Below are 27,150 nucleotides of genomic sequence, written 5' to 3' on the forward strand. Positions count from 1 at the left end.
CCTTTAAGGCTTAGAATGGTTTCTATTGATGTGATCATCCAGTTTTTTCACTGCCACTGCCACACAAGACATACCTCTTACTTTCTAAGGTAGGACTCCACATTTGTTGGTGCATTCTGACTTTCACCTCCTGCAGTCTGCCACCTGTGTGGCCTCAGACCCTTCCCATCTCCCCACAACTCTACACCCTGTCACATCTCATCTAGGGTGAATTAGGGTGAACACATATTGGTTTGCCCCAGGACTGAAGAGGTTCCTAAGAGATGGGACATTCAAGGCTAAAGCTAGGAAAGGTCCAGGCAAACTTGGACCAGCTTGTCACCCTGAATTCATCCTCGCTCACTGCAGTTGGCATTCAGGATGGGCCCACCTTGTCTGAAAGTAAACACTTACGGTCTTTTCTGAAATTCAGCACAGCTCATGCCCTGTTCACCATCCTTCTCGTCCATCACCATTTACCATGCAGCTTCTTGCCTGCTTCTGTTGGCCTCAGTTGTTTCTGGCAGTATGTATACATTATTCATAGTTTAAGAGATCTCTGGGTCTCCAGGTTTTACTGAAGTTTACTCTACAAACGTCACAAAATGGAGTTTGTGAATTTTTTTCATTCCACCTGCTCTATATAATTTCTGAGAGAAGAAGTGGGAAAATTCAGACTAAGCCTCTCACGTGTTTCCTTGGACGTCAAAAGATATTTTCTATTGTCTTCCTAGAGTTCCAAGTTGAAGAGCCTCACTTCTGATAGGATTGAATTTCTTAACCAAGAGAACTCTGTATTTAAGACTTTGATGCTTAGACTAAGCAGACCATGTTAGCGATACCCTACACAGAATGATGAGCCAGCAAGATCAATCCCAGGCTGTGTATGCTACACGTTACAAAGCACACCGAGGCACATAAAAGTGCTATGTGGATAAAATAATAATAAAAATAGCCCGAGAAACATTGATAACTAAGAAATAATAATGGGAGTTAAATAACAGCCTGAATAGAGGGTAGTGGAACAAAGAACCAGGTTTTGAATAAGCCCTCTTTGAATAAAAATTTGCTGGTTTTTTGGGGGGCTCTGTAACAACCTAGAGGGGTAGGATGGGGAGGGAGGTAAGAGGGAGGTTCAGGAGGGAGGGGACATAGGTATACCTATGGCTGATTCATATTGATGTTTGGCAGAAACCAACATAATACTGTAAAGCAATTATTCTCCAATTAAATATAACTAAATTAAAAAATATAGTCAGGTTTGTAATCTAAAAAATAAGTTGCTGGTTTTTTATTATAGCCAATTCATAAATACAGGTATAAGAATAGGCAGAATAAGCACTCCTATAAGCAAAGGACTGTGCCAGACTGAGCAACTGAGCTGAACTGAACTGAACAACTTTTCAAGGTAAGCGTAAAGAGACTGAGTGTCAGAAAAGTTACAACATCCAGTATCATTCAACTAGCAAATGCCAGAGCTAGGATTCAAACCTAGGCATCTCTGGGACCAATGTCCATACTCTTCTTGCTACACCACTCTGCCTCTTTTCTGCAAAAGGGAGGAATTAATGCAAGTTCAGTGCATGGAAGAGACACCTTGAGGGAGATAGTAACTTACAAGAGGGGTCTGTGGAGGGCAGTCACTGAGTTCTAACCAGATGTGGCAAAAGCTCAAGTGTAAATAGTATAACTGCACCAGGAATACAGAGGGAGCAAGAAAGTCAGCAACCATATTTATCAAGATTTTTAATGCGATTGCTTCAACAAGCTAGAGAGACATTTAAGACTTGAACAACTCGGTGCATCTGGTTTTATCCCCTGACAGAAGCCCATTTTGACGAGGTGGGAATTAAATTCACAAATGTAAGAAACTAGAATAGTTTATCAGATTTCTTCCTGCTGTTATGAAAAATAATGTTGTGATAGAGAATGAGATTAAATCTCTCAAAAATCAAATTTAGGTTAAAAAGAGAGAGAGAGTGGCAGGCTAACTTGTCTACCAGAGGGAGCAGAAGTATCAGGTCTAATTCTTAGAAAATGGTTTGCAAAAGAGAAAGTCTGATTCTTCATGTCACAGGAAAGCTATTAAAATTAGATAAGCTCCAAGCATTTAAAGTGTTAGCTTCTAGCCCCTTCCCAAATTACAAACATAATACATCCGAAGACGCAGGTGGTCAGGATGACATCATCGGAATCATGTTCCTCTTCAATCAGCCCTTGTAGAGACCCTGTTAGAAGCAAAGGCCTCGCATGTCTGACCTTGGCTGCTGCATAGAGCCCTTACGAATTGAAAGAAATTTTGGGTTGCAAGCCTTTAGCTGATAGGAGAAAACTGCATCATGCAGGAAACTAAATGAAGGAGAGACATATACAGCCTTGACCAGAAACCTCTCTACAATGCCATATATCTTAATTTCTTTAATTTCCAGCTAGTCCAGTGAGTTACTCCATAAGAAAATAAAATATTAACCCTTTATCTCCAGATATCAGTGCATTTGGATTCCACTAGTCTTTCTCTAGCTACTCCTTTGAGTAACTACCTACTGCATACTGACCTCTTCTTTCTCTGAAAATTATTCCAATGGCTCATATAATATGAAAGTGAAGTCACTCAGTCATGTCCGACTCTTTGCAACCCCATGGACTGTAGCCTGCCAGGCTCCTCTGTCCATGGAATCTTCCAGGCAAGAATAGTGGAGTGGGTAGCCATTTCCTTCTCCAGGGGAAGTTCCTGAACCAGGGATCGAACCCGGGTCTCCCGCACTACAGGTAGACACTTTACCATCTGAGCCAGCAGGGAGGCCTCTTAATTAGTTTTCAAATTGTTTACGTAGGTAAACCTGGATGCAAACTAGAGGATAAGTTCTTTAAGCATTAGATCTAAACATTGTGATAATCTAGAGAGAAATCTTGGAGAAAACAGAAACCATCAGAGAGGAACTCTCTCTGCTGCCCAAAGACACCAACCACATGCATACCCATCTTTCATTCCTCTAATCAAAGCCAGTTATTCTCTCTGCATTCCAGATTCTATTCTTTCTGATCCGGTCAAGAACCTTGCGTTATTAAGTGAGTATCTCTTGTAGGGTGAATCTTTTCTTTTCTATTGATCCCTTTCTGTTAGATTCAAGCAAGTTCAAGTAGCCCCAGGTTTTCAAACTTTCCCATATACTTTTTCCTCATTCTCACTATTACTCTCTCCTCCCTTCATGGAAAACAAGGATTGTCAAGTGTCCAAGTCCCTCTCTCTTCATTCCTAAAATTCCTTATATACTCCAGCCAGGTTTCTGTTTCATTTGAGCCATTTAATTCCATCCAAAGAATTGTATAAGGTGATCAATGACTTCCATGGTATCAAATTCAACGGAGTCAATTTTTGTTTGACATCTCAAAACATGTAACATTGTTCTTCACTCCCTCTGACCAAAACAGCTTCTTTGCTATCTGACTTAACACTCTTCTAACTTGATTTTCTACCCAATACATTTCAGTCTCTTTTCTTGAATGCTCATCCTCTACCATCTCTTTAAATGATTGTTGCTGCTGTTTAATCACTAAATCATGTCTGACTCTCGTGTGACCCCCACGGTAGCCCACCAGGCTCCTCTGTCCATGGGGATTCTCCAGGCAAGAATCCTGGAGTGGGCTGCCATTTCCTTCTCCAGGGGATCTTCGTGACCCAGGAATCAAACCCCCATCTCCTGCACTGCAGGCAGATTCTTAACCACTGAGACACCAGGGAAGACCTTTTTAAATGATCGAGTTCATTAATCAAATTTCCCTGGGATCTTTCTCAGTGTATCAACAAGCGGCCAGCTACTATCGGCTTTATTTTTCATGATAGGCTGAGATTCCAAATATGTAAGTGTGTTATTATTATTTATTTTTTATGTTGGAAAATGTTTTTTCCCCTGAATAGCAAAGCTAACATTAATTTTTTGGCATAGTATGAAAAAAGTATTTTAAAATTTCCAGGACTTCATCTTATCTGTTATTATTTGATTTAGATTTTCAGGTAAAAGGGTTACGGACCAAGGGGTGATGTCAGTGAAAATAGTTGACCATTGAAAATTCTCTGTGAACGCAACAAGACTACTGGCAAAACTGTCAGAATCAAATTTTTCAGAACCCTGGAAATTAACCAAAGGCGTTCAGCAATCCAGGGAGTGCTTATTCAAAATAAAAAATAAATAAACGATGTCGCTTCATAAGAATAGTGAACTTTGCAGCATTTTTATTCCCATCACCCCCTCCCCACCTCCATGGTAACTTTGAAAGCCAGCAACCTGCAGACACAGTGGAAACCAGTAGCCTAGCAGCCACTGGAGGAGGCAAAGGGAACTGAAGCTCCTCAAAGACCTGTAGGACACCATCAAGCATCGCAATGTACATAATGGGAGTCACAAAGGAGAGAGAAAGAAGTCGCCTTTTCTTCCATTCAATGAATATTTAATAAGTAGAGTGTGCCTGGCACCGTGGTTCACAGATGAAGAAAACCAGTATCCAGAGAGTGGAAGGGTTTTACCCAAGGTCACTTCAGTTCTCAGAGGAGGAACTGAAGGCTTTGGAAGTGAACAGCTGGCACAAGGATCTATAAAGAACATCACTGAGCCACACAGTCCTGGGAGATGAGAGTCCAAAGGCCAGAAATCTGTCTCCTCTGACCTCTCTGGACCTTAGTTTCCCAATCTTTATTCCTGCGAAGAGGAGTGGTAATATTTCCCTGAGTTTTGAATAATTCGTAACATTATGGATGAGATGTCATTTTCCGTAATCTCCCGGGGTCAAGCTTTGCTGGATTGCTATTGCAGGCATTCCTGGGGGAATTGTACATACTCACTAAATTCTTGAGCAAATGAATATTTGGACCTCCTGTTTTTTTTAACTTAGTACTATATCCTAGACATTTAGTTTGCTTCTTGTTTTTGCATTATGATAAATGTCCTAGTTCCTAAATCTTTCAGTATATCCTTGACTATTTCCATAGAATAAATGTCTAAATGAAAAGGTTCTGAATAAAGTTGGGATTCTAAACGTATTTGAACAAATTTTTCTCTCTCAAGTTTGCATAGATTTTCACTTTGACCAATAACAAGAGAAAGGTTTTCACCAAAATTTTGTCAAAACTTACTTTTATAACTTTTAATCAGTAAGATTTAAACAGGTATGCCATTGTTTTAATTGGCATCCTCTGCATTATTGATAAAGTTAAACATTTTCTACATGAATGACACATTATTAATTCTTTGAGAAGCAGGTATTCATGTTCTTCCCAAGTTTTTCTATTAGTATGTGAAAATTTTCTTCACTGATTCTTAAAAACTCTTTTATCTTAAAGCTATTAAGGTTTGTGAAGTGTCTCAAACACTGTAAATATCTTTTCCAACTGTTGTTTTTTTCCATTTTAAGCCATTAAAGCATAGTATATGTAATATCAGCCTTTCAGACAGGAAGAACTGAATTTGAACACCAGCTTTGTCTCTTCATAACACTATAATCTTGAGCAAATTATTTATCCTCAAAAAGCTTCAGCTTCTCATCTGTAAAATGGGAAATATAATACCTACTATGTAGGACTTGTTTTAAGCAACATTAACTTGACTAATTTAAGCAAAACAATGTACTGGAAAGATAGTGAGATAACCCAGCAGATTATGAAAGAGTGGCAAACAATCAGGCCTTAGGAAGGGCAACAACCACCAGCACCCCGTGGGTGAGCAGCAGGAGACGGTACCTGGACCGCCCACGAGGTCCAGCCATCCCATGACCCAGCTCTAGCTGTTCTTTGTTCCTGGTGTCCACACTCTATATTCAAATTCCTGGTTGAGAGAATGTGACTGTCCTAATCTACATTACATGCCTCTCTCTATAATCAGGAAGTGGGGCTTGATTATAGAAAAAAGAGGTGCTAAGTGTCTGAAGCATGCAGCAGCAGCCAAATAACAAAAAAGAGGGGATTGAGGGAAGGTGAACAGGAAGAGAGGAGAATAAGGGGGCAGCGAAGGGGAGAGGAAAGGTCAAGAAAGACAGAAATAAGGGAGGAGGGGGGAGAGAGAGAGGAAGTTACTCCAGTACTAAGCTCCTTATCTGCCCCTTGAGTAAACTGGTAAAAATAGTACTCATTCATAATACTGTGCAATATTTTTCTCTGGATTTTACATATATTAGAAAAAAAGAGATTCCATTGAAGTCAGAATTTTCAGTAAGTTTCTCATGGTAAGTTATCTTTTACTCTTATTGAACTTATTCCCAAGAGAGCCAGCCGTTGACTCAAGCTGAAAACCTTCTCAGCACTGTAATGGCTTAATGCTCGGTAGTAATCATAAAGCACAGAAAGTCTATTCCATTGACTCTGCTGCCCTAGGATATACTATGCGTGTTTCAGCGTATTCTCAAATAGAACGGAATTTTGAATGGAACAAGGACTTGAAGACAACCTTTCAGAAGATCCACTGCTTCAAAGCCAAAACAGAAATGCCTGACTATCAAGCTTTCAAATTTGTATAAAATAACCATGATGGAAAATTCTCCAAAAATACTATTCTTGGAAGGGACTTAATGCTTTCTGGACTTAATTTCCTGTATTTAAATGAGTTTAATGGTATCTACCTCTCAGGATTACTCTGAAAATTAAAACAAGATGAAAATAAGATTAAAATTGTAAGCACCTTATAATAGAAATCCACATCATGGCATCTCTTTTTCCTTTGAGCCAGTTGAAAGCACTATGAAAACTTTCTTTGCTTGATTTTATACACATATATATATATTTATGTATAAATATATAAGCATATAATACTGGGTTAACCATAAAGTTCATTTGGGTGTTTCCGTAAGATGGTACATAAAAATCTGAACAAACTTTTGGGCCAACCCAATATATCATGAATAGTGAATATGTTAATAAAGACCATAAAGTGTTTAACAAGAGGTCTACAGAACATCTTAGCAGTATCCAAACATGATACTACTCTTCACAGCAACCCTGCGAGTTCCATCTTACAGATGAGGAAAGCAAAGCTCAGAAAGGTTAAGCAAGGGCCATGTGAAAGTTCCCATTTACGTCTCACTCAAAAGCTTTTCCACTGCTGCTGCTGCTAAGTCGCTTCAGTCGTGTCCGACTCTGTGCGACCCCATAGACGGCAGCCCACCAGGCTCTGCCATCCCTGGGATTCTCCAGGCAACAACACTGGAGTGGGTTGCCATTTCCTTCTCCAGTGCATGAAAGGGAAAAGTGAAAGTGAAGTCACTCAGTCGTGTCCAACTCTTAGCGACCCCATGGGCTGTAGCCTACCAGGCTCCTCCGTCCACGGGATTTTCCAGGCAAGAGTACTGGAGTGGGGTGCCATTGCCTTCTCCAGCCACATTATCTTCTAGGATCATACAATGATCCATAACCAAATCTTTACAGAACTAGACATCACAGTAGTCAACTTCTCAAGAATGTGATTTCTCCAGCCAGTTCTGAAAGAGCAGGAAGTAAACCAATGAGTGGTTTAGTGTATCCAATGTCAGCCTTGACTTAGTTTGCAGAAGATGTTGAATGTGGGCATATGGCAAAAAATCTGTCTGCAGTGCTGGGGAAAGACTCCAGAGGGACAAGGGATTCCAAAGACTATCAAACACTTCTTGAAAAGGGCTTGAGAAAACCATCAAATTTTAGGTAGGTGAAATTTTTAAATTCCTCCTCCCTCCACCCCTATTCACCGACCCAGCAATTCAGACTTTTATTTTTGTTATAAAGAAAAGGAAGAAAAATAAGAAAGACAATGTGAAAGAGGAAAGGGAAGAAGAGGAAGAGGGTGGGGAGAAGAAGACAAGGCTAACCAATCTGTACAAGACTGTTATCAGTAGTTTGCAGAACTGGTAACTTTTGGTTGGGCTTTCCTGATAGCTCAGTTGGTAAAGAATCCGCCTGCAATGCAGGAGACCCTGGTTTGATTCCTGGTCAGAATGATCTGCTGGAAAAGGGATAGGCTATCCACTCCAGCATTCCTGGGCTTCCCTTGTGGCTCAGCTGGTAAAGAATCCACCTGCAATGTGGGTGACCTGAGTTCAATCCCTGGAGAAGGGAAAAGCTACCCATGCCAGTATTCTGGCCTGGAGAATTTCATGGACTATATAGTCCATGGGGTCTCAAAGAGTTGGACACGACTTAGCTACTTTCACTTTCTTTCAACCTTTGATTATTGTTTTTCTCCCTGAGGGGTCATACCATTTAAAGTCAATCTTTCAAAGAATCTACTATTTCAGAGACAAAAGGGAAACTCCAAGGTGCCAAGTTTTAAAATTTTATAGACATCAAATTATTTCTATGATATAAACACGTTGGCATCACTGACTCAATAGACATGAGTTTGAGCAAAACCCCAGGAGACAGTGAAGGACAGGGAAGCCTGGTGTGCTGCAGTCCCTGGGGTCACAAACAGTAGGACACGACTTAGTGACTGAACAACAACAAACATATTAGAAAATCCTCCAAGGAGACTGATCCTAAAGTTTATCTTATTTGGATAGTCATAGCCTTAAATGACATTTCCTCAAATTCTCTGAATTGGAGTTCAAGAAAGAAATATTATACATTTCTCCTATTTTTTTTTTTTCAGTATTTGGAGATGAATTTTTTTTTCAACCAATGTTAGGAAAGAGTCAATCAGATTCCTATAGGGAACACCGAGGGGGCTTCAAAATGCAACTCTCCTCTCTTGGAATCACACCATCCAGCTAGATTCTGAATGAGGCTGCGCTCCAACGGGATTGACATCAGCCCCACCTATCCCTGGTGGAGTCTTGTTATTAAATTATTTCTCAAAGATTCATCTTCCCCTGGTCTTCGGAAGCAGTACAGCTGGGAGTCATTAGCTGTAATCAGTGGGCAGCACACAAAAAGAGGAAGCAGTGGGGGAATGCTCTTTCTGTAGAAGCCATCTGGGCAGAGGGAATTTGGTTTTAAACCCTAGGGGGTAGGGGAAGTTATTGGGATCTTTTTATATTTGGACTTGACTTCAGACCCAAACAAAAGAGCTTTTTTCCCCCCAGAACTTTGCTGTTTTGAAGTCGGAGTAGAAGATAGCAGTAGCAAGCTCGTGGCCATCTCATGGGACATTATGATCAAAGCAGAAAACAATCTGAAAACAAAAGCCAAACGCTAGTAGGTCAGGAGCCTGTTTCTGGTTTCGAGTTTTTAAAAGAAAGAAGGATCTCATCCTACTGTGAGCAATCTCCTTTTCTCTCCCCTTCCTCCCCATGCTCACAAAGAAAGCATAACTCTTCCACTCAAAAAAAAAAAAAAAGAGGATTATGTGTGTCTAAGTACTCCATACAAAGAGACCACTTTTGACTTCTTTCATAAGAGGGGAAGTACCACATTTTTCATTTTACCCTTTCTTTTTTTTATCTGAGGATGCTGGTAATATGTTATAAGAAATAAAGAGCAAGAACATACTTTGAGGCCAGAAACTTGGGTTTAATCCTGGTTCCACTACTTACTGACTGTTTGGTCTTAGCAAATTAGGTCACCTCGGGGCCCCAGCTCCCTAGCCTATAAAATAAGCTTAATGATAGATATCTCATGAAATGGCTAAGAGAACTAGTGATGCTGGGTGTTAAGCACCTACACATACTCCCTGGAACATAGCAGACATCCAACAATTGGTTATTATTCTTATTGATGTTACTTATACCAAACTTTCAATAAAAGTAGCAAAACTCACCAAATCACTTCATAGGATTGGGGGGAGGGGGGCAGGTGGACAAGGGGAGAGAGTTAACAGAGTTAGGCAAACGTGCTCATACTTCCAAATCAGAGGTCCCTAACCTGAGGATATATGGAAACAAGACCACCTATAGCTGTGTGTTTTAGCTTCATAGAGTAGTATTTTTTTCATTTATTTTGAGCATCTTAAAACGCATATTTCCTTTTAAAATGTATGTTTCCAGCATTCCTTGAAAAACTGAAAATTTCGCAGCCCTGGGCCAGCGTTCCTGAAAAGCAACAAAGTGCTAAGGCTGAATAGGGATCAGAAATGATGTGTGTTCCTCAATTTGCCACAGTCCCTGCCCCACCTTGCCCACCACCCCCAGCCCTTCCCAATTATAGGATTCTGACCCTGTGTCACCAACTTATCCTGCCTGGTATTTTTAGGCATTTGAATCTTTGATGGCTTCTCTAGCCCTCTACCCTTAAGTGCAGATGGTTGAAAATAAGAGAAAATAAAGATGTTTCATGAAAGAAGAGTTAGTAGTTGCAGGGCAGGGAGTGAAAAGAAAATCATGTAGCATCTTGATTAAGGGGTTAGTGGGCCAAGGGGACCAGACCCAGGGCCTCCTCCAGGAACTTAGAGATTTACCATTTAACTTCAACAGGCCTCAAGTTCTCACATGTAAGAGGCAGCTAATCTTTACTCTGACACTTTACAACGTAGATATGAGGATCAAATAATGTAATGTATGTGAGCAAAGTGGAAAGTGCTATGTATAAATAAAAGGTAGATGCCAAACAGAATGGACATACATTTAAGGGAAGAAAACCATTTGCTAGCCTATTTCTAATATTTATTTTATCTTCCACAGAAATCACACAACTAAAAGGAAATCTTTAAAATAATTAATCTAGCCCTCAATTTTATAGATGAGCAAAGGGGCTTCCCTGGTGGCTTTGATGGTAAAGAATCTGCCTGTAATGCAGGAGACCCAGTTCACCCCCTGGGTCAGGAAGATCCCTTGGAGAAGGGAATGGCTACCCACTTCAGTATTCTTGCCTGGAGAATTCCATGGACAGTGGAGCCTGGTGGGCTGCATACAGTCCATGGGGTCTTAAAGAGTCAGACACGACTGAGCAACCAACTCACTCAGTCTGAAACATGGGCTTCTCTGGTGCTCAGTGGTAAAGAATCTGCCTGCCAATGCAGGAGATGTGGGTTCGACCTCTGGGTCAGGAAGATACCCTGGACAAGGAGATGGCAACTCACTCCATATTCTTGCCTGGGAAATCTCATAGACAGAGGAGCCTACTGCGCTCCTCTGGGGCACAGTCCATGGGGTCGCAAAGAGTCAGACAAGAATTAGTGATTAAACAACAATGAATTGAAACACAAGAAGCAGCTTTCATGAAGCTTACAATATAATGGGGTCAGACACAATGTATGAAAAGGGTACGCACTGAAGAGATACCTGAAACCACGTGAGCCTCTATTATTAAGTCCAGGGGTGGAAACAGCAAGTCACCTGGAGCAAAAAATAATAATTATTATTATTATTAGAAAAAAATAACCTAAAAAAACTGAAATTGCTTCTGCCTTGAACTTCAAACTGTAAGGGTGATAGATACCCCTGTGCTCGGAGAAAAGGATGTAAAGGACATAGGTACCGCGCGCAGACATAGAAGATGTCTCCCTTTGACTGCTGAGCTCTGTGGATGAGAGCTGATGAGGGGTGAGACAATTTGCAGACATTACAAGTCTTCTGAGGAGGGAAAACTCAAAGCGCCTGAAATTCAGAATTAGGACATCTGTCAGGAAGGATCAGAAAGGCTCTTATCCAAGGTCCACTGGCAAGAGAGGAAAGTCCCAAGGAGGAGCTCACCAGGAAAGAAGGGGCATAAGGTCAAAACAAGGGTCTAAGAGTTCTGGTGAGTAGGGGGGAGGCTGGAACCCCTTCTGTGTTATTTTGGATTGTCTTTAGAACATATACCAAGATAGGATTAGATACACAAGAGATTTCTATCCTTCCAGTGCCATTGGCTGACTCCCTAAATTGCCAAATCAATGCAATTGACAGTAAATTCATGGACTATTAAAGGAGGGAAAGATCTCATCAGGCTGAAGCCATCAGGAAGGACTTCCAGAGCAGGAGAGATGGGCTCTGCTTCTTGAAAGATGGTCAGAATTCAGAAGGACAAGGAGGTGCAGTTGGATGTTCCAGATCAGGAAAACACAGGACACTGAGGAGAGAGCAAATAAAACTGCTGGACAGGTACAAGGAATAGCAGAAAATAGGGAACGGTGAGTTGGGACCAAGCCAGGAACTTTATCCAGAAGTAAGCGGAAAGTTACTAGAGTTTTGAAGCAGGGGTGATGCCATCAAAGCCATTGAGAAGAGCACTGTGACCAGGGCCCTCTGCCTGGTGGTTCAAAGGAGGAGGGGATCTAAGGTTTTGGAATTAATTTCAGCAAACTAACAAAAGGACTGGAAAATGATTATAATACTAGTGAATACAGAAGAGATAAATGTTAGAGAAGAAAGGACTGAGCAAATTCCCATGACAGAAATCACAGAGAGTTCCCAGAAAGAAGGACTTGAAAGACAGGATCAGATACAGCTAAGAGATCATTCTGAATAGCTTGTATCTTAGGGAGTCTATATTTGAACCAATTCTGAAGTAAATGAGATTAAGAAATGTTTACGGTAGAAGATTTGCGTGTAGAACACTGTTTTCCTCTTCTTAGTTTCAGGGCAGCCAGTCAGAAGATATTAAGTGTAATTAAACATAAAAAAGTATCAATTAGCTCTGATTCTCCCATCTACAGAGAGAAATGACCAGTTGGGGGTGGGTGATCTAATCCTCTTTCAAGTCTCGGAAGGAGTCAGAAACAAGACATATATCTAATCACATGAGGTGACATCATAGGGACGTGAAGGGTCCCCAATACCAATAGGGGATTTTTTTCCCCCCCAAATTGGTCCTTAGTCAGCAGGGCATTATAATCTCTAAAGCAGTAATATTTTACATCCTATGAACTTATCCTAACACAAACCTGACAGCCTTGGGTGAAAAGAAATCTTAGTCTTGAATGATATTCTACTCCTACCCATCACTGAATATATAAAACCTTTATATATCTAACAAGAGGAAGCATAATCTGGCAGAATAAGGTCACACTGAAAGGTTCAGGATAGACACAGCTCTTGTTGGGGAGGAAGTCCACCATCTAGCCCAACACAAGCTCCACACGTCTAAGACCCTCGGCCTGACGCTTGCCTATGAAGAACATCCTTCCTGCAGAACCCTCACCCCAAAGGCCCGAGGTGCAGGAAGGAGATTCACTGGGTTTGTCCACTGTGCACCACATGGGCTCAAGGGAATTCTGTTTCCTTTACCTGAGGGCTGGCAGTTACTGTCTCTCTACACACAGACACCTGCCGTCAGAGACCTAGTTTCACACGGGAGGAGCCTACAGTAGTGTAGGGAGGGGAACGTAACCAGTCTCCCTTGACTTTCCATCTCTCTTAGCAGAATGGGAATTGTAACTTTCACTTCTTTCACTGTCCCTGGAATTTGCACATAATACTGCAGGACATTTTTCAAACCATGATCTGCAGAACAGGAGATGCTGCTGGGTGTCCCACAACTAGATGCTCTGAGAGAGTGAGCACGCACACAAGCTTATTATAACAGCAGCTCTGAGAAGCCTCCAGTAAAGTAGGCTTTAGTATCTTACTAAAGAAACCTGGTTAACCACATTTAACCCAAACTCTCTTGACTTCAAAGAGCTTTTTTTTCACAGAGTATTTTTTAAAATCTCGTAAGACGCTAATGTCCTGCATAATACATGTGAGAAATTTTTTTTTAATTTGAAAAATGAGGAGGGAAGTAAAATCAGTATTACATAAGCAACAGTTATTGCCAACATTAGAATACAAAGCTGTGTTTTTATGTCATCTTGGCATTACAGGTCTAAAATCAAAGTCTTCATCTGACTAATTTTGGTTTTTCTACATAAAGCTGTGTACTCTGAATTATCTGGCATCTGTAGAGAATGAAGGAACCAAACCAGCACAGAATAACCCTCAAGATATTTTTGAAGGCAGTGACCCACCTCCTCATCTTCTCTCTCCAGCGTCTTCCTAACAGTGGTACATTGTAGGTAACAAGCACTAACTGCTCCCCAAGAACAAAGTAATGAGTTACGATGCTCCCTCTTGTACTAATGTAATCTATATGCGAGAAGAATAAGCCCTAAATAGTCTTCCTTTTACAAGCATAGTACGATAATATTTCAGTGATTACTTATATACATATATAAACAAGAAACAGTATGAGTTACAAAATAGATAATTTGCAAGGAAGTTTTCAGTGAGTCATTTCAAATTACAAAACTCGATAACTTTAAGCACAGACACCACACATTGTTCAAAAACAATGGGCTAATGAGCCTGATTGTAGGTACCCCCCAACACTTCCTGAGCCTGGTATGTTGAAGTGGACACCAATTTAATTCCCCTCAACAGGGCGGGGGTGGGGGGGTCCCTTTACTCCACACCCTCTCCAGCATTTGTTATTTGTAGACTTTTTAATGATGGCCCTTCTGACCGGTGTGAAGTGGCACCTCAAGAGAACATATCTTAGCAATATGTAACAACTGTTTCTAAATACCTGTCCCATACCAGGCTCTGTGTAAACACTGTGGACTGAGGTACACCACCAATCAAGGTCCTTGTCCCACAGAGGGGAGATAGCGGAGCACTGGGAAGAAGCCTTAAATGCAATGTTATTATGTTAACATCTTTGTTAATGTCAATGTCTTCCTAATATTAAGGCTATTTACAAATCCTTTGTCTTCAAAATGTAAGTTTTGTTCTTTTAGGATCAGGAGTGGATGAAGTGGATTTGGAAAATTAATGTTTTTACAAAATGCCCCTAATTTAAGCCACAGAAGTGAAGAAAGATATAAAACATTTTGATAAAAAAGATCAGTATTAGATTTGGGATTATAAAAACTTTACAGTAGTTATTAAGCACAAAATTTACAGAGCATTTTATAAAGAGAAGATCAAAATTCCCAGCAGTCTTTACATCATCAAGGAATGTATTTCTCCTTGAATTTACTTCAAAGAGAAAATAGAAGGACAGCAAAGGAATACTGGGTTACCAAAGGGTCTTTGGTCCCAAGTGCTCAGGAGACTAATTAAATACTTAAAGACAATTCTGATCAGAATAGAGAGTAAGTAAAATCAAGGAGGTACAGAAGTAAAGCTAAGACATTCACCTGGGTAATAAAGTCCTTTTCCATATGATTCAAATTATAGCCACTGGAAAATGAGAGAAATAGCAACGGTCAAGACAGGTCAAATGATGTAGAGGCAAATGCCAGGAAGGGTATTTGAACTGCTCATCCATGTCATTGGGTCAGTGTTATCAATGCAACCATCAGCTCTATTTTGAAGAATGTTGCTAAAATGATTCAGGTGTTAGAGGGCCATACTGAATGGTTACAAGGTTTCTCCCAATTTATTTTCCCCAACTCCACTATCAACTGATTGAAAGGACTAAGATTTTGAAAATCTAATGTGCCTCACTCCCCTGAGTGGGTATGTTGCTATGTAACAAAGAACATGCCAGTTTATCTTCCCCAGCACTAGGCACAGCTGGGAGGAAAGAAAAGGAAACCCATTTTAAAACATTTTAAAGCTACTCTCTATTCCAGACTATGAGACTGCTCTCTTTAGGATCTAAAATATGCTTACTTTAACCCATCTTTGTTGATACAACCACAAACTTCAGCAAATACTGGAACCAGACTCAACTAGATTTCTTATAAACTTTCATATGTGAGCAAAATTCCCTTTTGATTTTGCCTAATGTTCATCTGCTATAATTTTTACCAAGTTCTAAAAAGGAAATCTTCTAGCGTTCTCTATTATGTATTTTACGGTAAAAGAAAAAAAAATGGCAATTGGACAACACTTAGACATTTCAAGCTATAGTAAATTCTGTCTCTTCATCCTCTCAAAAACTTTCTTCTGATAGTCATCATTTATCTTTATGTTTTATAAGTAGTCCTTCTAACCCATGGAACTCTTTTTTTTTTTTTCCTGACACTCAAAGCAATGAGAGTAATCGGACTTACTGTTACAGGAGAGAAAAATAAAACCAGGAGTCAAAGCTTCAGGTTGTTGGTGGTAGTTGGGTTGTAGGGCCACCTTTTTTCCTGATAGAACCCTAAATGTGTTCACAACTGGTCAACTCTCCACTGGAGAAAGGCGCTGTCCTACATGCAAAACCGAGAGCTCATGTCCTATGCCTTTGTCCTCAGATTATCTCTGAGACCTGGCATCCTGCAGAAAGCCAGGAGCCCTGCCTCGAGAGATCTGAGCGCCTTCTATTTCAGGCATCAATTGGCTGTGTAACCCTGGATCAATCTCTGGTAACTTCTCTGAGCTTCAGCCTTCGCTGACTTTCTCCAGTAGCAAAGTCTTTCTCCCTACGGTCCACTCCTTCCTTATGGAGTTATTCATATTTGTGCAGTATCAGAGTTATTTATACTCAGCTGCATCTTCTCTACCAGATGTAGACAGAAACCAAGTTCACCCATATTTCTAGCTCCCTCTTCTCTCTACTCCAAGGCCCAGACAGAGACTTGATCTTTAATAGATATCAATAAGTACTCATTAGATTAAAAATGAAACTTATATTGGGTTGGCCAAAAAAGTCATTTGGGTTTTTCCATAATATGTTAGGGAAAAACCTGAACAAACTTATTGGCCAACCCAATGTTTCACTATGCCAATCTCTCTTCAAATATAAGTGGGCAAAGACAGAGGTGGTCGTAGTTGCTAACTAGCCTGAGGCTATTTACCAGAAAAGGAAAGCCGTATTCATTATGAAACTAACAGTGCTATATGATAAAGATAAACTTATATAAGTGTTATTTGATAAGGAATACAGGGACATCAAAATTTTGATTCTAGTTGTGACAACTTTTGGGAAGAGCAATGTGCGTGTCCTGCAGCTGGCCTCCCATATTGATCCCATGGTGACCCTACTCTTCGGCATGTCCCCTCGGCCAACTTTAATCAGCACAGAACAAAGTGCTCTCCCCCTAGTGTAGCTGAGACAATCTCGGCCTCTTTTGGTACCTGGAACTCCAAGCTCTCTCCAGCGTTAAAAGAAAGCAAGTTAAAAGAAAGCTACTCCTAGAGAAAGGGAAGAAGCCTTAAATGTGCAATGAAATATCAACCTTGAAATCAGATGGGGGAATTCATACATTTTTAACATGTCTCCTTTGTAAGATGACACATTCCTACCCAGTAAAAGGAAAAAGGCTGCCAAGGATATGGTTTCCTTTATAAGAAACTAAACACCTGACATCTTTAAAAGTCCCATATGATACCTCAAGATTTAAAAATCAGTTTCCTTTCACATATGTAATGACATATCCAAGAAACATGGGCTTCAGAAAGGAGCAGGATCAAAAGACCTGTGTCTGAAGCCTCGGATGCACAGCATATATTCACACTCACATTCTAGTTACTTGTGTAGAAGGCCCTCTCTGATCTGGCCTGGTTACCCCCACATTCTTGAACACCTGACACATTGAGCAGCTCACGACTGGACACATGGGGCATCTTCTCTGCTCCTTCCTCTTGTCTGCTAGCTGAAGCCCTTTAAGGCTCTGCTTTCTGAATCCATTCTAGAATGTGGTATTTTCCCCTGCATCTGTGCTCACATATGACTTTATTTAGTACTTGGATCAGAGAAGGCAATGGCACCCCACTCCAGTACTCTTGCCTGGAAAATCCCATGGACAGAGGAGCCTGGTAGGCTACAGTCCATGGGGTCGCTAAGAGTCGGACACAACTGAGCAACTTCATTTTCACTTTTCCCTTTCATGCAATGGAGAAGGAAATGGCAACCCACTCCAGTATTCTTGCCTGGAGAATCCTAGGGACGGCGGAGCCTGGTGAGCTGCCGTCTATGGGGTCGCACAGAGTCGGACATGGCTGAAGCGACTTAGCAGCAGCAGCTGCAGTACTTGGATATCATGTTTGGTTAGTTGAGGATCTGTGTGGCCCTCACCACCCTAAAAGACAATGACTTATCCATTGTTCATCTTCAGAAATTAGCATGGTGCCTGACATGTAACTGTGTCTACGCATACCTATCCTCCCACTTTCTTGGAATAAAACTTGTCACTTCAAAGTGTCCGTGCAGCCCAGGACTAAGAATCTCACAAGCCCCCTTGCATCTAGGTGGGCCCATCTAGTCTGCTGTCCCCATGGTAAGTGATCAGAAGCGACATTTGCTACTTTCAGGCCAAGCTGGTTAAGAAATGGCTGTGCCTTCTCAACTCTCTGTTTCCCTTTATATCAGCTACATGCAAAAGACTCAAAGGTTTGGCAGGGTCACCAGATGGAAGGAACCTAAGTTTCTGAGTCGCTACATGAAGGAAAGCCTCTCACCAACTAGGAACACCCTCTTTAGATTGTTATATGGGCAGGAAATTAACTTCTATTGTGTTAAGGCACTGAAATTTGGGCTTCCTTTGTTATAGCAGCTTCAGCCTGACGTGTACAGATTAGTTTTCAAAATGTGTATTTTATTTTATTAAATAATTCTGTGTAACAAGCAATGCTTAGTCCCTCTAATGTCTAAATCTTAAAGCATGGGTATAGGAGAGGGAAGGAAAGGGAATGTGGGCAGGGGAAGGAGAGGGAAGGAAAGAGAGGAAAAAGGGGAGGAAGAGAGGAAGGAAATAGAAGCTGTATACAATGAAGAATTATAGTCAAGCTGCCACCTCAAACGTAAGCTGCATATATCCTTATCATCAATCAAGTACACTGTGACCAGGTCATTTGCTAACTTTGCTGCTGTATCTGCAATGTCTGAGATTTCCTGAGATGTAGTAGACATTCAATAAACACTGAATTAATCAGTGCCAAATTAATTAGTAAATAATAAAATTATGGATTAATACCATGTCTTTGAAAAGGAAAGGGAAATTTAGTCACTTAGTCATGTCCGACTCTTTGTGACCCCATGGACTGTAGCCCATCAGACTCCTCTGTTCATGGAATTCTCCAGGCAAGAATACTGGAGTGGGTTGCCATTTCCTTCTCCAGGGGATCTTCCTGACCCAGGGATTGAACCCAGGTCTCCCGCATTGCGGGTGGACTCCTTAACAACTGAGCCACCAGGGATGTCTTTGCTTCTCTACAAAATGACCCCAAGAATTCACACCTCCTATGACATTTAATCAGGTGTAAAATAATTTCTCTCCTCCAGAAGTTTCAAAAACAACACTTAAGACGGTAACATTCATCTGAACGCCTGTGATGTGCCATGGGCCTTATGGAATCTCTGTTCCCTGCAAGTTTTCTCCTGAAATATCAGCATATTGCTTGCTGTTAAAGAGCTGATGCTTAATGGTTGGCTCTGAAGGAAATGAAAGGCAGAATTGTTCTCCCTTTCTTATCCTAATCTCCAAAACAAGTTACTTACTATTAAAAGAATTTTTAGGAAAACCTTCAGAAGATATTTTTGGGAAGGGAGAGTGGGAGAAAGAGAATTTTCTAAAACAGAAAAAAAAAATAATAGTAATCCAACCTTAATATCAAGTAAAGAGAAAAGAGATCACAGGTAGTGATAAGACCAATTGAATCTACATCCTAGGGTCCTATGGTCCAATTATTGCAATATATATATGATGCTAAATTTTGCCCAGTCCTGCTAATCAGACAGCAGCTCACTGTGTCTGTTTATCTCTAGGCCATTACCCATTTGTACAGTAAATCTGCATTTCCAGAGATAGCCTAAAATAGAAACCCATGCTGTCTAAATTTGTTTGGGGACATATCAGGCAACAGTTAGAAATTTTTAAATGACCAACTTGCATTCCACTGAGGCACTGAATGAATTTATTAGGGAAAAGCTAAAAACTGAATAGTATTTTCTGGAGTAGGCTAAGGTTAGCACTGCCAGTGAAAGTGTGTAACTACCAAGAGAATGGCTATCAATCAGAGCTGATTTTCAAATAGAAATGTGGAAAAAATGAAATTAAATGGGGAAGGGGAATGTCTGTTTTTCCTCTGTATGGCCCTTTCCAACTAGGTCAATGATATAATTAATTCCTCAGGAAGACACGCAAGCCCCCACCACTAAAATTATGATAGAAGATAACAAGTTTTCCCACAAGCCAGAGGGTATTTCTCGGCTGAAGCAACCTTTGATCAGAAGATGGACACGCGGGCTCTGAAAGGGCTGATGCTCACAGGACCGATATTGTGTGATTGATTGGTTTCTAATAGAGAGTGTGGTGCTGCCGTGGGGAAGAGGGCTCTCAAGAGAGACAAGCCCAGCTATTGTTTGGCTGCTCTGTGTTAGCGAGTGCCCTGCGGTAACCCTCATGCTCTGAAATACTCATATTGGTTATTTCAAAGTTGGGTGCAGAATTGTGCTTTCCCGTGTCTGTCACTAATGACTTGCAGCTGTTGCTAATCTGTGCCTCTGATTTCCTTTGATTACTATGTGTATTGATGCCTGTGGTAAATAGGCATCTGCCAGGTGCCAGCACAATCAGGGGAAAATATATAAAAAGTTCCCTGTTTCAAATTCAATGTGACATTGTGCAAGTTGAGAGGCAGCCATTTAACTATTCAGAGGAAACGGCTTCCTGGGGCACCTCCGGCCTCCTGGCCAGGGACATTCCTCCCATTTCTCCCCCCACCCACCCCACGAGGCTGGTTTTCTTTACCATGGTTTTCGGCCACAAGAAGAGGGTTTCCTTCTTGGAGCCCGAGACATCAGCAGAGGGGAACATCCAAGATGGGTGGTTCAGACCCAAGTTTCTAGAGAGCACCTCACCCCTCAGCTGATTTGAGGCTTAAAGCATCTTACCTGGACCGTGAACTGCCCCCAGATATTCTCCACGACAGCTCTCCTGTGCTTTCCTCTCTGAGGAATACGCCTTTCTCAGGAAGGGCTCTGGGCCACATCATCTTCTCTTTCAGGAGAACCCTGGTGATAATCTGGAGGAAAACCAAGCAAGAGGAAGGCTTTCAGGGGAAAGATGCAAAAATCATCAGGACCAAAAAACCAACTCCTGCAGGTACAAGGGAATGTAGCTTCCCTGGAGTACTTTCATCTTGTTTTTTGGTTTTAAAAGGAGGTGCAGACAGAGGTAAAGTTAACCCATTTCTTACTCTTACACAGGAATGTTGGAGAGTAACACTGAAGAAAGAAAGGAGCCTCTGGTGTCCCCAGGTAGGAGTTTTTCTCCATGGCTTCCTCGACCCTCCTTGACTCCAGCAGTTAAGAATGATGATTTTATCACTTCCAGGGATAGAGAGGAAGGCAGGTCTGCTCCGGAGTTGGCTGTTAGGTTGCAAAGTTGGGCACCCCAAGGAAGGGACCAAGAAATTCAGGCTGGCCGAATGACACCAAGAACATTAAGAGGAAAGTCCATGAGATGCTTAGATATATTGACATTAAATAGGTCATTTGAACCTTATAAAAATCTGATACGAAAATGAGCATCTGACGTATTCTTACCATTTCTGCCTGGGCAATTTTAAAACCCTGACTGAGGCTGGGACATTGATTTACAAGTAGAGTTCAGAAATGTTTGGTCTTCTTCCATCCAACTAGAACAAAGTGCCCACTCTAGACATTTAATCCCTGTAGCTTCAAAAATTCACCAGTAATATAGTATGTGAGCTTCCCTGGTGGCTCAGTGTCCAAGAGTCCACCTGCCAAGCAGGAGACACGAGTTTGATCCCTGGGTCGGGAAGATCCCCTGGAGAAGGGAACGGCAACCCACTCCAGTATTCTGGCCTGGAAAATCCCATAGACAGATGAACCTGGCAAGTTACAGTCCCTGGGACCACAAAAAAGTCAGACACAACTTAACAACTAAACAATGACAAAGACAGTATGCCTCAACAATAGGTAAAAACAGAACATAAATGAAAGAGGACCTCATATCTAAATCAGAAGAAATAATCTGAAGAATTTAGTAAATGCCTGTTACTCCAGTGATTAAGGGAAACGGATGCATCACTGTAATCACTGGACTTTAATTGTAAGATTCAGAAAGAAACCTCTGAGACTCCCCTAGCGGCCCAGTGGCTAAGACTTCATGCTTCCACTGCAAGGGGGTGTGGTTCGATCCCTGGTCGGGTAATTAAGATCCCACATCCCAGGCAGCACGGTCAAAAAAATAAATAAATAATAAAAAAGTGAAAGAAAACTCTGAGTCAAGCCAAGTACAAGACTGATAATAAGGGTAAATAGCTAATAAAAAGCAAAAGTATGAATCAACATTCTTAGAAAGATATTTTATCATTCCTTGGATATTCAGACCACCAATGCTTCAAAACTATTTGACCACACTGCATTTTATTTTAAAACAACAGTAAAAAAACAAATTCCCCAGATCCAAACTGGAAGCAAGTCAACATCTACACAGGTCCTGATGGAATGAAAAGAGGAAAGACTTTGATGAAATACAGAATATGCTGCCAAGGAGATTGACTGAAGGTAAAGACATCAAAGAGATTTGACTCCGCTGCTGCCCTTTTAATCAAAGTTTCAGCAAGTATGTAAAAGCATCTCTCTTCTCATTGACAGTCAGAAAAGAGATAGAATGAGATGAGGTGTAGAACTGATAATCATCCAGAAAACCAAAAAAAAAAAAAAAAGGCTAGTTAGGGCCATGTATGTCTTATAATGCCAGTTCACACAGCCACCTTCCCACCATCCCCATTCCCCAAAGGAATTCAGTGTCGGGCACAGCATACTCTTGGCCTCACAAACTAACCTGCAAGGCAGAAAAATATTTGGTTTTCCATCTCCTTGATATGATCTTCTGCAATTACCAGTAATCTAAATAGTGAGATTTAAATTGCTACCACACATCTGAACACATTATATTCCAGAAAGATCTGTAAAAGAAAATGTCCCTTTGGAGCTCTGTCAAGGGTCTAGGTCCTGCTCAGGCAATGAGAGTTGACCTGAATCCTGCATGGACAGCAAGTGCTAACCACAGCCAAGTGAAGTAATCAGTTGGGTCTTTTGTCCATCAACCTCCCTGCTCCATCCTAAAGAAAACTCTTACTCAATAACTTGGAGGAATCAGAAATCACAAATCTACTATATGCAAACTTGAAGTTGTCACCATGAGTATTGCTTTCTTTATTGGGTGAAAGTATAAGATATCTAGTGCTTAGTGTTGATCAGTTTCACATTTAATTCAGGCCATTGGAATGGCACCTGCCTCTTTTCCAAATATTTAAACAGGAGTTTTGTGAGTGGGTTCCCAAACAATAATACAAGGGAAGTTATCAATGTGAGCTGCTCTGCAAATTAAAATAAAATAATTGAAACATAAAAAGAATTTGGAAAAAATGCTGAATATTTTATTCTCCCTTTTAAAGATTCCTAAAATACACTACCACACAATGGACTCTGAGGAGTCCTGAAGTTTAATAAAATTTAATCTAGAATTTTCTAACTGTATTTGATGAGAAAATTACTTTACATAGATAATGCCTACAAATCCATGAGAAAAAGTGTTTCATGTTCATTCTGTCTTACTATATCCATCTGTCTACATCAAACCAGACATTTTATTATTTACAAATTGGCAAATGCAGGGAGTACTTCTATAACAGATTGTTATCTATATAATTCGGTACATAAAGTAGCTGTAATACTTAATTAATAAACCTTGGCAATAATCAAGATGAGACAAAAATCACTGTTCAGTCAAAATCCTGTGGCATAAGTTAACTTGAGGTCTTTCTTAATTGCTTAGTATATATTTTGTGAAATATTTCATTTGTACTAAAGTAGGAAATGTTATGATTTTTGCCACACAGAAAAGTGATCTCAGGGAAATTCTACAGGTGTTTCATAATAACATTCATCCTCTACATTCTCACCTCCCAAAATCTCTATGTAAGTATAAACTGATGAGTTTCAAAGAACTTCCACGTGAAAAGCATGTGCTAGAGACTGAGGATCCTCATTCCTTGCTTTGGAGCTTGTTAAATTCAATAGATGAGACGTGATAACTGTGCTAATGCTTAAAGACATAAATGCTGCAAATGCTGTAAGAGAATAAAAGAGGGCAAGCTCCCAACTACAACTGGGAATATCAGGCAAAGCTTCATGAAGGATATTATTTCAGTAGAGCCCATGAGAATGTGTTGATCATTAATAAATAGAGATGAGGGGAGGACAAGAAGAATGTTATAGCCTGACAAAGAGAAATAGCAGAAAATGAAAGAGAAAGTTGCATTCAGATTTTTAGGGGGTCTTGAATACTAGGGGGCTGCCCTGGTGGCTCAGTTAGTAAAGAATCTGCCTGCAATGTGGGAGACCTGGGTTGGGAAGATCCCTTGGAGAAGGGTAAGACTGAATGCTACGTGTGGGCATCCTCGGTCACTCAGTCGTGTCTGACTCTTTGTGACCCCATGAACTATAGCCCACCAGGCTCCTCTGTTCATGGGATTTTCCAGGCAAGAATACTGGAGTGGGTTGCCATGCCCTTCTCCAGGGGATCTTCCCAACCCAGGGATCAAACCCAGGTTTCCTGCATTGCAGGCAGATTCTTTACTGTCTGAGGCACTAGGGAAGCCCAATATATATGTATATATATGCATATATACCTAGGTACTACTGTATACATGACATGGCTCACAGAAAATTTCAAAGGACATTTTGAAGGGTAAGGACAGCAGAATCTAATAGGCAGACTGCACACGGGGCACTACTGTCATCAGGAGAAATAAAGTCTCTATGTTTTCTATCCTCTACCACTCAAATCAAGATCCCCAGTCCTAGGACAGACAGCATTGCTTCACACACCCATCTCTTAGCCAGAAAAAGTCAGGGCTCCCTGATCAACAGCACATCTCAGGCAGCATTTCTTACAAAGATGTCAAGGTGGTACTAGGGCAAAAGAGACAACAGAAAGAGGGAAAAAAAGTGCACCACATGGAGTTGGTATGCATTTCTACCAAAACAGAGAAGCGAGAGAAAAGCAAAAGGAAAGCAAAAAAACCATGGACATTGACATACAACATGAATCCAGTCACCATCCCAAAACCTGGAATATCTTCACATTCACACCTTTTGATTATCTTAAAACAAGATTTTTCCATAGCTTATTATTGACTCGGAAGGACTCCTCATAAGATTTGGAGGATTTTTTTCTATCAGTAAGAATGTGACAGGATCATTTTGTCTTGTTCTTACATTTCATAAAAATTAAAATAAAATGAAAAGGAACAAAGGGTATTGTTGACCTTATGCTTGAAATAAGCCAACAGTATACTAAAATACTAATGTAACCCTAGGAGATGTGAATTGGAAAATTAAGTCCAAATGACAGCAAGTACAGTCCCAGTGCTTTCTGTCCTATTTAGACAGAGTATTGTTTTCAATTCTGAGTTTTATAATTTAGAAAGAATGCAGCTAATTAAGAGTATGCTCAGAGGACATGACAGTATAGCAAGGAAACCATCAGAATAACAATGATGAGAAAAGGGAACAATTCACATATAGAGGAGAGGACCTGGGAAGTAATGACAATAGTCTTGAATGTACTATACTGTAAGGTAAAGAAAGACTAAATGTGTACCTCAAAGATCTAGAATCTAGTTCTTACTCTTTTTCTATCCTGCTGTGTGACCTGGGACAAGTTGCTTAGTCTCTCTGGGTCTTGATTGCCACATCTATAAAAGGAGATGATATGCTGTAGCCAGGGGCAAGAATTTTAATCAGATAGACCCAGGTTCAAGTCCCATTTTCACTTCTTATTGGTTGTATGATTTCGGTCTGAGCCTCTATAAAATAAAAATAAATAAAGATAAAATCTCCCTCACAGTTTATTTTCACGATAAAATAATGCAAATAAGATTCCTGGCACAGTGCCTGACACACGGCTGCTGTTTAGTCACTAAGTTGTGTCCAACTCTTTTGTGGCCCCATAGATTGTAGCCTGCCAGGCTCCCCTGTCCATGGGATTTCCCAGACAAGAATACTGGAGTGAGTTGCCATTTCCTTCTCCAGGGGATCTTCCCCACCCAGGGATCGAACCCACATCTCCTGTTTGGCAGGCAGAATCTTTATCACTCAGCCACCTGGGAAGCCCATCTGACACACACCAGATCATAAATTTGGAATATTCAATTATCAACAAGTGGCAATTGCACTATTCAGTAGTATGAGTCTAGGAAATATCTGGAGTGCCAAGAAATAAGCAACAGGGTTTTCTGTCTTGCCATGGGACCATTTCGTTGAAGCTGTAGGTAGGTGGATTTTTCTCTGATTAAAGAAATAACTCTCTAATAGAACTAACAAGAGAAAAAGCTGACTTGTGAAGTAGCAAGATTCCCAACACTGCAAACAGTCAAAAAGGACAAGATGAGCATCAGTTGGGGAAACTACAAGACAACTTCCTGTATTTTATATGAGTATATAAGTATATAAATTCCCTTACTGACCCAAACATCTATGAATTTCAGCCGAGTGCAGTACTAACCACCTTCATAGTTTATAATATTAATGTACCACTGCCCTCTAGTGTGTAACCTAAGAAGATAAAATCATGGACACATTAAAAAAAGAAAAAAACTGCATAAGTATCATGCAAAATTATTTTTACTTGCAAAAGTTATCTCACTAATCGAGTAGAATCTTCTCATTTTCAGATGCAGAAGCTGAAGAATAGAAAGCAAAATGATTAGCCCAAAATCTGCTGCAGAGCTTAGACTAAAATACTGGCCCGATCACTCTCTGGTCAGGGTTCCTCCCGTTACATCACATGCCTGGAACTGCAGACCAGAGCCAGGTCTTCCCTAGAGAGCATCGCTTATTAGAGCCGAGAGTCCTTGGTTCTAGCTATGTAACAAGTTTCCCTTAGCATCATGAGCCCAGTGCGTCCTCAATCACAAGTTCAAACCGTTACAAGTATTTTGCTGAAAAAACAATGGTTAATGAGGCCCTGTTGACAAGAGCAGTCCGTTATCAGCAAGCTAATGACCACTCAGGCCGCCACAGGGATGCCAGCCTACAATTAGGTCTGCAGTGATGTACACACAGAAAGGGACTCGAGTTATAATTAAACCTGATCCTTTGGTCCAATCGCTTATTAGGGAAGAAAAGAAAACAAAACACAGACCTCACAACAAGAAGGCCTAAAACTAATACTTTGGTCAAGGGATGAAATTCTAGGCCATTGATTTATAAGTCCATGTCCACGTATGTCTCAGAGTGAGCACTTAACCTTATATATTATTCAAAATATTTCGGGATGGAAGAGGGATTGTTTTACATCTTTTGTTGTTGTTCTGTCACTCAGTCGTGTCCAACTCTTTGTGACCCCATGGACTGTATCCCACCAGGCTCCTCTGTCCATGGAATTCTCCAGGCAAGAACACTAGAGTGGG

General features: G+C 40.8%; 1 protein-coding gene across 3 annotated transcripts in view; it reads right to left on the minus strand.

Moving 5' to 3' along the window:
- LOC145516678 (uncharacterized) overlaps positions 1 to 27,150 on the minus strand; it is a 744,489-nt gene that overhangs the window by 683,825 nt on the left and 33,514 nt on the right. For all 3 annotated transcript variants that reach the window (XR_014061654.1, XR_014061653.1, XM_081518078.1), the window contains exon 4: positions 20,594 to 20,724. Coding sequence is in view for 1 of the 3 variants with exons in the window: in XM_081518078.1 (XP_081374204.1) it covers positions 20,594 to 20,694 (101 nt within the window). In the remaining 2 variants the exon portion in view is untranslated. The remainder of the gene's footprint in view (positions 1 to 20,593; positions 20,725 to 27,150) is intronic.

The sequence above is a fragment of the Giraffa tippelskirchi genome, chromosome 8 (assembly GCF_054371585.1).
Source record: "Giraffa tippelskirchi isolate mGirTip1 chromosome 8, T2T-mGirTip1v1.2.pri, whole genome shotgun sequence".
NCBI lineage: Eukaryota > Metazoa > Chordata > Mammalia > Artiodactyla > Giraffidae > Giraffa > Giraffa tippelskirchi.